Source organism: Alosa alosa, chromosome 3 (genome assembly GCF_017589495.1).
Source record: "Alosa alosa isolate M-15738 ecotype Scorff River chromosome 3, AALO_Geno_1.1, whole genome shotgun sequence".
Classification (NCBI taxonomy): Eukaryota; Metazoa; Chordata; class Actinopteri; order Clupeiformes; family Clupeidae; genus Alosa; species Alosa alosa.
In genome coordinates this window covers 9,955,472-9,965,862 of record NC_063191.1, presented here as the reverse complement: position 1 = coordinate 9,965,862, position 10,391 = coordinate 9,955,472, and the positions used below count along the sequence as shown (strand labels likewise).

The following is a 10,391-nucleotide window of genomic DNA, read 5'->3' as shown; positions in this document are numbered from 1 at the left end:
TAAACAACAATTCATGTTCATAGAAACAACAAGGTCAATAAGACATAATATATTTCATACCTGTGTTGTTGCATGTAGCCCAGCTGTCTAGCTAGGTTTACAATGCAATCCAATGTCCTAAAAAATACTAGCATTTCGCCTGTCAGCTAGCTAAAAAGATCGAAAGTTTTAAACTAACATATATAGTGGTCTATTTAGTGGTGTATGTGCTCTGACTAAGTTAAGTGTGGCATATAAACCACAATTCGTGTTGATACAAGTGCCTAGCCTGGCTAGCGCCACCACTTCTCAATGAAATGTGGTCTGGGAACCAAACGTTAATTTTCTCGATTTGAAAAAATGCCCAGAATGCCCAGTTTATTGGGTGCCACGGATGTCTATCAAATCGCCTGTGCATAGCTCACCATCGCCTTGCTTTTCCCCTTGTTCTGTGATTGGTCCCCTATCTCAGGCGAAAATTTGCTCCATGGTCTCCAGGCTGCCTGCCAACTAGGGCGAATTTCGTCTCCATTCAACCTCAATGAGAGCGACGCGAAATTTCGTTGTGTGGAAACACACCGTTAGACCTCAGATTACTTGCAGTACACAGGCATTACCACAAGGAAATGGTCGTACGTCAAGTTTGAACCTGACGTGGAGATAAGCACTTTTCCACGCCAAAGACGGTTTTTATAAATCTGAGCGTTGGCATGGATTTGAGCGTACGCACGGTCTAAGATCTAGTTTTATGGCACGGTATATGTTTGTAGACTGAAGAACCCTGCATTTCATGTTTGGACTCCAATTGTGCTCCTGGATTTGCCTGTTTGTTTATGGACAATAAATGATTATATTTTTGTCCGGAACTGCTGTCTCCTGCCTTACCTCAACACCACCTAATCCAGTGGTGCACCTCCCTAAACGTGGGGTGGTCGCCTCTGTCCCTCACAAGCACCATAATAGCAACAAAACATTATCTGATTAAAAGGAAAAAACTTAGAAAATTAAGTATTCAAAAAAAGTATGTGACTATTTTACTGCTTGCTGTTGTTATATTCCAAAAAGTGTGTAATTATTATTTATATTAAATCATATAGGAGTCTATATTCTTGTTTTTGTTATAATCAAACAGATTATTTGACTGTGTTGCATATCTGAAATGTCTCTTCTCTGTAGAATTCTGCCATCTTGTAGAACTTTTTTCTGTAGAATTCTGCCATCTTGCTCTGTGCCTTTAAGGTTTGTGTCCACACAGAACCAGGAAGAAACAAACACTAACCAACTCCCACTTCTGATGAAACGAAACCTATTTAGCTTTGCTTGCAGCCATCGCAAGTGTTTGTTTATAAGGAGAAATGGCGACTGCTTCAATGTTTCAGGATGAGTTCAACTGTTCTATATGTCTGGATCTACTAAAGGACCCGGTGACTATTCCTTGTGGACACAGTTTCTGTTTGAACTGCATTACAGGCTGCTGGGATCAAGAAGACCAGAAGGGTGTTTACAGCTGCCCCCAGTGCAGAGAGACTTTCACTCCAAGGCCTGTTCTTTATAAAAACACAATGATGGTTGATATGTTAGAGAAACTAAAGAAGACAGAACTCCGATCTAATGTCACAGTTTCTTCTGACGCCAAACCAGGCGATGTGGAGTGTGATTTCTGCACTGGGATAAAACATAAAGCCATCAAGTCGTGTCTTTCATGTCTGCTTTCCTATTGTGAAGTTCACATCCAGCCCCACTATGAAGTGCCTCGTCTAAGCAAGCACAAGCTGGTGAATGCCACCTCGCAGCTACAAGACAGGATCTGCACTCAGCACGACAGGATTATTGAGTTGTTTTGTCGCACAGACCAGCAGTTAATCTGTATGCTCTGTTCCATGGACGACCACAACGGGCATAAAACTGTCTCAGCTGCTGCCGAACGGACTGAGAAACAGGTTGGGTCAGTCTCTCTTACATACGACCACACACATACTTTGGGACCTAATGGTGGACAAAGTTAGTCAACAAGCAAATGTGTTGTGCATTCAGACTATGCCAATCATTAAAGGGACACCAAGCAACGTTTTCGTGTTAATTACTCATCTTCGTAAGTCGGTATATGGTTAAATGACTCATTACAGGGCGAATGAAGACTCTCTCGCCCGCCCCTACTGCCTGTAGGAAGAATATCCCGCTTGCAAGTTCAGTGTATCGTACCCGACGACCGAAGCAGTTTCAGTTTCCATCCTGCATCCACAGCACAGAGGGAGGCTAACGAAATGCTAGCGATTGTTGCAAACGTGTGTATAATGGCAGAGACGGCGAAGAAGCAGCGAAAACCCTTGACGGAAGATGCAAAGAAAAGGAAAAGAGCTTCAGACCGAGCGAGGGGGAGTTTCGTAGAGAAAAAGCATCAGGCTTGCCTGGTGTCCCTTTAAATGTGGTACCTTATTTGGTTTATTGAATTGAACAGATTGAGAATAGCGATGAATCTAAAGGCTTTGATCAATATTTTGCGTATGGCTGTCTTTGTACTTTGCGTAAATGTTCTCTAAAGGTATGGGATGTGCATGCGTCCACAGAAGCAGCTGGTGAAGTTGAAGGGAGATATCCCCAGTCAGATCCAGCAGAGGGAGAAAGAGGTGGAGGAGGTTAAACAGGCTCTGAAGTCACTGCAGGTGACTGATAAACATGGCTGCTGTAAACGACGTATTTGTAACACGTTGTGCTGTGTTGTTTGTGTGCATGTATGTGAATGTGCCTCATATGTCTGAAAGAGCATTATACTGTGTGTGGGGGTCATGTATGAGCATTTCGTATGCATCATGTGTGTGTGTGTGTGTGTCAGTGTGTCTCATACATGCATATGCACACTTTTCATATGTAGAAATGTAACTATTTCATGTGTATCTTAATGCATATTTCGTAAGTATGTGTGAATGTGTTTCACATGTGAATGTGGATGTGTTTTTTTGCTCCCTATAGAATTTAGAAAATAATATTTATAATATAATAGAATATAGAATTACAGTGCAACTACAATGGTTGAAAACAAGATAAGACAAGATGAGCCTCCCCATCTCCCATCAGGCCTCTGCACAGGAAGCTGTTGAGTACACTGATCACATCTTCACTGAGCTGATCAGCTTCATGCAGCAGAAGCGCTCTGAGGTGACCGAGTCGATCAGAGCTCAGGAGAGGGCAGAGGTGAGTCGAGCTGAAGGACTCCTGGAGCAGCTGGAGTTGGAGATCACTAAACTGAAGAGCAGAAATGCTGAGATGGAGAAACTTCAGCCAATAGAGGACCCCATTGATTTCATTCAGGTACCTCAACCAGTCTTTTGTTCATTTATGGAGACTCCTGGCTAAGTTGATTGGTTTTCTGGTGGCTTGCTCTCTTTAATACAGTATATTGTCCCCTGCAGACTTTTGTGAGTTCTGTCCCTTTGTGTTCATGTAGAGTTTCCAATCACACTTCACTTCCTCAACTGTGGCTGAGACCCTTCCCAAGGTGACTTTTGAATCCCAGTTCTCCTTCCATGAAGTAATGAAATCAGTGTCTCCATCTCTGAGAGAGAAAACAAAAGAGTTTCACCAGGCAGTATTCAAAGGCAGGTGCGTTTTTTTTTTTTTTTTTTTTTTTTTTTAAACGATATTACATGCCGATGAGACCAGAGGCAAACCTGGACTGAGAAGTAGAGACCAGAGAGAGCTGATCAGAATTTAATTTAATTCTTTTCATGGAGGCATGAAGAAAAGCCACAGTCCAAAAACAGTCTAGATGTTCAGGGCAAGGCTTATACAGCACAGCACAGAGCTAAGGCAGCGTGTTTTACATGAAGAAAAGCAAAAGGAACAGATCAATAGACGGCACAAATAGTGTCCACACAGACACAGTGGAAGTCAGGCACAGCTGATGTCAAAACAAACAAACACCATTTAGCAGGTACAACAAAGCCCTTTCAAGAGAGTTTCATTATCAGCATCATAGTTGGCCCCACAAGGCTTCCGTTTTAACATTCCATATGTTATCTTAATGCAGAAGAAGTTGATTGGGAACCAAATAGAATGTTCAAGCATTGTTTTTGTTATTATTGTTGAGCAGGCAAAAGCTCACATCAAGGACACGCAACACCAGTAAACAGCACAAGTACAAGAAGCACCAGGCCCAAACTGAATTATAAAAAAACACATGCATGTTACGTAACATGAAAACAAAACAGATATCAAAGCACTTGAGTATGGCTTGAGAATCTGAATAGATATTGTGCTGAGAAGAACAACATGGCTTTTAACTGTGTGTAACTGAATAGCTAAGTAGCAGGTGAAAGTTGTTACTCAGATATTATTGACATATATCATCTCTGCTTGTTTTATAGTCACAGGTCTCATGGTCATGGACACAGTCATACTGAAGACTCCTGAGACCATTTCCAAGAGTTGTCGTCCATATCCGCCACAGTCATTCAATTTTAATAGGTTTGGTTCAAATCCGGCCACAGACTTTGCACCAAGTGCTGGAAGCATTTTTGGTGAACCTTCCAGACCATTTGGCCATTCATTTGGACATGCTGCAAGTAGTTGCGGTTATGACCACAATTATACCATCCCTGTCGATGGTGTGGGCGTGCTAAAAGGTAAGGCTCTTAGACATTTACACTCATTTCATCACACTGTAATACAGGTGTAAATTATTAATTTAGACCCTTTCCATATGCTCCAAGAGGATAACCAAAGCAGATACTTTGAAATGAAAATTAATTACACTTTAACTTAATGCTCTACAAAATGTCTCCTTTAAAATATACATTTTTAAACTTTCTTTGTCCCCTATCATTAGCTCAATGTTCCTTTCTGTGCTACTGGAAATGTCTTAGGAATACACATGTTTGTTTATACTGTTGAAAGGGTCTGTATTGAGCAATTCCAAATAACACATGGGTCTTCTTTGACAGCTTTGAATGGGCCAGATAACATGACTGTTGACTTTCCTGAGCTCCAGGGTTGGAAGGGGAGTTCATCGAAGCTGGAACTGGTACTTCTGATCAATTAAGATTCATGATCCCTTACGTGTTTACTTACTATGCCATTTATTTTTGATCAACTGATCAATACTTTGCTGTTACTCTATGTAAATAATATTCCTCTGGTTACGGAACATTGTCTTTTATTTTATGTAATGTTATGCACAGGTGCAGAGTTCACATAATGTCACAGACACGTCACCTTTGCAGTTTCACAGTAAGGGAACTCAATAAAATGTGTAACATATGAAAGTATTTGCAATTACTTTTGTTGGTCATGGAGTTGTATTTCAAGAAGACATATTATTTGTTCCAGTGAAATAATTAAATTGTTCTTTGAATTGATTGGTATTAAGTTGGGATACCAGGGACATGATCCCAGGAATAGGATGCCTCTTGCACAATGTGCTTAATCGCCATGTGCAGCCTAGCAGATGAATATATGGATATTCAAAATACTCCCTGATTGCCTTTTTGTGTGTCTTGCTGATTATATCCACTGACTTGATGAAATAAAATAAATCAAAATGGCAAAATGCATCTTATTTTGTTTCAAACTCATACACCAAAGGTGAAAGAATTTGGACAAATTAGACTGAATATTCAGGCAACAGTGTTGATGATGTTTAAATCAAGTCCACTGGAATTTAGCTAAGTAACTGGTAAGTTCTGGTAAGTTCCTTTCACCTTAAAACAACAGTTTCAAACTCAATTTGATGACACACAGACTTATAACAGGCAAAATATTGTTTCAGAATATTGTCAATACCGATGTGCATCCGGAGCACCTGCTATGTAGCTTTGGTTTTTCGGCCTAGAATATGACCCTTTTCATCAGCTCTCTGTGAGTTGGGCACCTCCTTAGCTCTAAATGCGTACCCTGTACATTGGGCACCTCCTTAGCTCTAAATGCGTACCCTGTACATTGGGCACCTCCTTAGCTCTAAATGCGTACCCTGTACATTGGGCACCTCCTTAGCTCTAAATGCGTACCCTGTACATTGGGCACCTCCTTAGCTCTAAATGTGTACCCTGTACATTGGGCACCTCTTTAGCTCCAAATGGGTACTCTGTACATTGAAAAATGACAAGAGTTGAATTCCTACATTGTGTTGTTTTAACACCACATTAGATTATATTAAATTCAACTCTATTTTCATTGTACAGAGTACAAGAATGAAGACAATGAAATGCAGTTTGCGTCTAACAAGAACTGCAAAAAATCAGAAAAGTGCAATGTGATATACAAAATATAGACAAATGACAGTATAGACAAAATGGGAATTTTTCAATGTCAACTTTTCTTTATAAGAATAAAATGGAGAATGAATAAAAACAAAACTATACACGTTTTGAGACATCTGAGCTCCTGAAAATGAAAACCAGCTAGTCAGACCGCCAGAAAGACAGAGAGGAACTCTGGGACAAACCCTGTCCTGAAGCCACACTTCCCTGATGGAGGACTGAAGGACTAAAGACCCACTTCAGTGCTCTTTGGAGGAATGACTGATATTTTTTGTAGATCTTTGCGGTTTGTAAAGGATGGAAGAACCCTGCATTTAGTTTCTCAGTTGTCTGCATTTCATTTCATTGTAAGCTGTGGATGTGAGTTTGTATGGATACAGCTCCATTGGGGCAGCCGTGGCCTACTGGTTAGCGCTTCGGACTTGTAATCGGAGGGTTGCCGGTTCGAACCCCGACCAGTAGGCACGGCTGAAGTGCCCTTAAGCAAGGCACCTAACCCCTCACTGCTCCCCGAGCGTCACTGTTGTTGCAGGCACCTCACTGTGTGTTCACTATGTGCTGAGTGTGTTTCACTAATTCACGGATTGGGATAAATGCAGAGACCCAATTTCCCTCACGGGACTTAAACTTCAGTTTGTTTGTATATGATACATATATAAACCTACAATGCTCCTTCAATCTCCTGCTAGCAGGCTGGAGACACTTAGCGGTTGTCGAGCAAACTCCCACAGCGCAGGCTGACACATTGCTAAAAATGGCCCTCCAAACAAAAGACAAATCATCACAAATCTTAGCATACTTGAACTTAAAACAAGCAAATTTGTCAATTACATTAATAACACTTGGTTATATACAGTTCCCTCCGGAATTATTGGCACCTTTGGTAAAGTTGAATAAAAACAGTTATAAAAAATAACCCGTTGGTGATTTATTGATATCTCTCAATGAAAACAATAAGGAAAAATCCAGCAAATTTATTCTGAGAAAAAGGAATTTCTTTCTCATAAAGAAATAAATATTTTTAACAAAAACACATTACTCACAAATATTGGTACCCCTAGAAAAGTCTTATATACAAAATCTAACAGAAGCATTTTCCTATCTAATTTCATCTTATTTAAGTTAATTAGAGTGTCTTTGAACTTTCAGAAGTAGTTTATGACTTTCTTTTTCACTAATGTATGAAAATAAAGTGACACAGAGGCTAAATCCTCTAGTCATTTTTCAACATTGGAAAGACAAGAGAATACACTAAATCTAAATAAAAACAAAGTGTGTTGACATTTGTAAGTCAGGGGATGTCTATAAAAACTAGGTACTTTGTTGAAAATGCCTATATTTACAGTTAAAACAATGATTAACGGGTTGTAATCAACTGGAAATGTGACAAACATGCTTGGACAAAGACCCAAGGTTATCTTGCCCCCACGCACATTATGGAGGATGGCAAGATAGGGAAAAAAATCCATAAGAACCACTGTTTGAAAGTTACAGAAAAAGGTATCATCTTGAGGTCACCAAGTGCCCCAAAAAATCTTCAAATGTGACCTCACTGTTAATAAATTGGTAATGCCAGGTAAAGGCCTGTCCAGTCATTAAGTAACCAATGTAAACGGCAGGAGTTACTGAATGGTACAGTGACTTTGTCTGTGTGGTCTATTGTCAGATGAAATGAAAATTGCGCTCTTTAGCTAGAAACACTTTAGGTGTGTTTGGAGTACATAGTACTATACTGAAAAGAACCCCATACCTAATGAGAATTATGGTGGAGGGGATGTGCTATTGTGGGGCTGTTTTTATTAAGACATTAAAAGTTGGTCATGATTGGATCATTTACCAGGTCAATGAACCAAAGTAAACGTCCAGATCAAAACAAATATGGTTTACTGAACACAAAATCAAGCTTCGGCCATTGCCATCTCAGTCCCCTGATCTAAACTCCATAGAAAAATAGTGGGGTGAGTCAAAGAGGAGAATGCACAAGTGTGGACCTAGGAATCTGGGGAGATTTGGTAAAGACGAACGGCCTTAAATCACTTGCTTTGTATTCTGCAACTTTATGGGGTGTCAGGAGAATATTACAAGCTGTTTTATTGGCAAAGGGAGGCTTAAGAAGGTATTACTGTATAAGCAGGGGTGCCAATAATTGTGAGTGACTTGATTTTGTTAAAAATATTTATTTCTTTATGAGATATCTCCATAGAACTTTTTATTTATTATTTTTGATTTCTCCTCCATCTACCCATGTCCTTGATTGCCTCCGCTGGCGCGTCGGGGTCCGGTTCGCCCTGTCGGGACTTATTTTCCCCATAATGACCGGCGTTCTATACATTATCTCTTACTTATTGTCTGTCTTTTATTGACAGTATGATAGAGTAGACAGGAAATGAGTGTGGGTTTTGCATTGTCAACAGGAAATGGATTTCAACAGTTCTCGCCCTCAGCAGTCGGCCTGATGAATAAGTGAACTGATCACCTGCTTAGGGCCCTGGTGGCCACCAGAGGGCCCCCAAGAGCTGTGATATGTCCAACAAGAGTCTGAAAGGTGTTTAGAAAGAAGCGCAATAGTGAAAACTCAGCATGAATTTCTGAAAGTATTTGCAGTTTCAACTTTGAGTTGAACATTGGTGGTTAAGCCCCCACTCTATCATTCTTTAACAATTCCATTCATCATGATATTTCTACCGTGGACTGTATTGTACATGTTTATTTAGGATTTTGGTGACCTGACACTTCTGTAATACAGTACACCTTTCCTATCTGGAGTTAGGGTAAGAACACTGACCTAGGTAGCTGTTCATATACTACGCAGGTTTAGGTATTTTTGGTGGGTGTAGAGCTCCCTCTAGAGTTGCATTGTATTTATATGTTACTCTGCTATTGTAAATAGCAAACTTCTCGTGACGTATTCCTCCTGTACACAATGCAAATGCTTTTGATGTGGAGGTAAAGTATTAACAACAACAAAAACTATCTCCAAAGAGCTGTATCTACTGACAAGGTTACGTTTCACGATTCTCGCGAGATTTGGTTGGTCTCCATTCTTGGAAGTTGCATGGCTGGTTTTCTCGGTAGGGACTCGCTACATCTATGCTGTATACGATTCGCCTATAGTTTGTTTACCATCAAATAGGCTTCATAAATCTCTCATAGTGTGCCTTTAAATCAGAGCCCAAACATAGGTACCATGATTACCAAGATACAGTGGGGAGAATAATTATTTGAACCCATGCTAAATTTGACTAAAAGAGGAATATTAAATGATCTGTTAGAAATTAATCTTTATGCCTTAATTAAAATTAGTAAAATGAGTAAAAATCCAACCTTTAAGGACACCAGAGAAAGAACAATGTTCTTAGTGAATGAAGAATGTATGGTAAATAAATAAATGTTCTTCCTTAAATTACAGGGGCAATACATATTTAACCCCTATGCTAAATTCCCATAGAGGCAGGCAGATGTTTTATTTGTAAAGGGCACTTATTTCATGGATCCAGTATACTATGCATCCTGATAAAGTTCCCTTGGCCTTTGGAATTAAAATAGCCCCACATCATCACATACCCTTCACCATACCTAGAGATTGGCATGGTGTGTTTTTCCAGTTAGCCTATTAGCTGGTTTGATGCTCATTGAGTTCAATGCAAATCAAAATTGATGTAAGTGGGACACCCTTTACCCTAAGTGGGATACTCTTTACTTCATTGCATCACATTTTATCCATTAGAGGGGCACCTACATTGGCACTTCTATGCTTTCTCATGTAGTACAATATACAGGGCTGCATTCTGTACTGGAAATGACACCCTTTGGAACACTGTTATGCAGGGGAAGCAGAGAGGGAACTCCATAATGGCACCCTTATATAAATTAAATGGAAGGGCACACATATAGGGTGTTGCATTATGTTTACAACATTAGAAAGGCATCATGAAGACTCATTAAGACATGGTCTTCAGACTTATTGTTTGAAGTGGCACTTTAGAGCATAGACTGTATGCTTTAGAGGGCACTGAAACTATTTTTCTCAAGTTAAAGCCAATAGGACACTTCTGAAGGCACTTTAACATGTTTTTGACTATAGATGACCATATTCACAAAGCTTTTTATGTTACTGCTAAGGGTACTCCTAGTCACACTAAAGGTTTTTAAAAGGAA

General features: G+C 39.9%; 1 protein-coding gene across 1 annotated transcript; it reads left to right on the top strand.

Annotated features, from left to right (window-relative positions):
- Positions 1 to 1,107: 1,107 nt before the first annotated feature.
- LOC125292385 (E3 ubiquitin/ISG15 ligase TRIM25-like) lies at positions 1,108 to 5,524 on the top strand. The gene is made up of 6 exons (XM_048239641.1): positions 1,108 to 1,919; positions 2,547 to 2,642; positions 3,055 to 3,288; positions 3,425 to 3,575; positions 4,344 to 4,601; positions 4,920 to 5,524. The coding sequence occupies exons 1-6, from the start codon at positions 1,335 to 1,337 to the stop codon at positions 5,015 to 5,017; spliced, it is 1,422 nt and encodes a 473-aa protein (XP_048095598.1). The 5' UTR covers positions 1,108 to 1,334; the 3' UTR covers positions 5,018 to 5,524.
- The last annotated feature ends 4,867 nt before the right edge of the window (positions 5,525 to 10,391 follow it).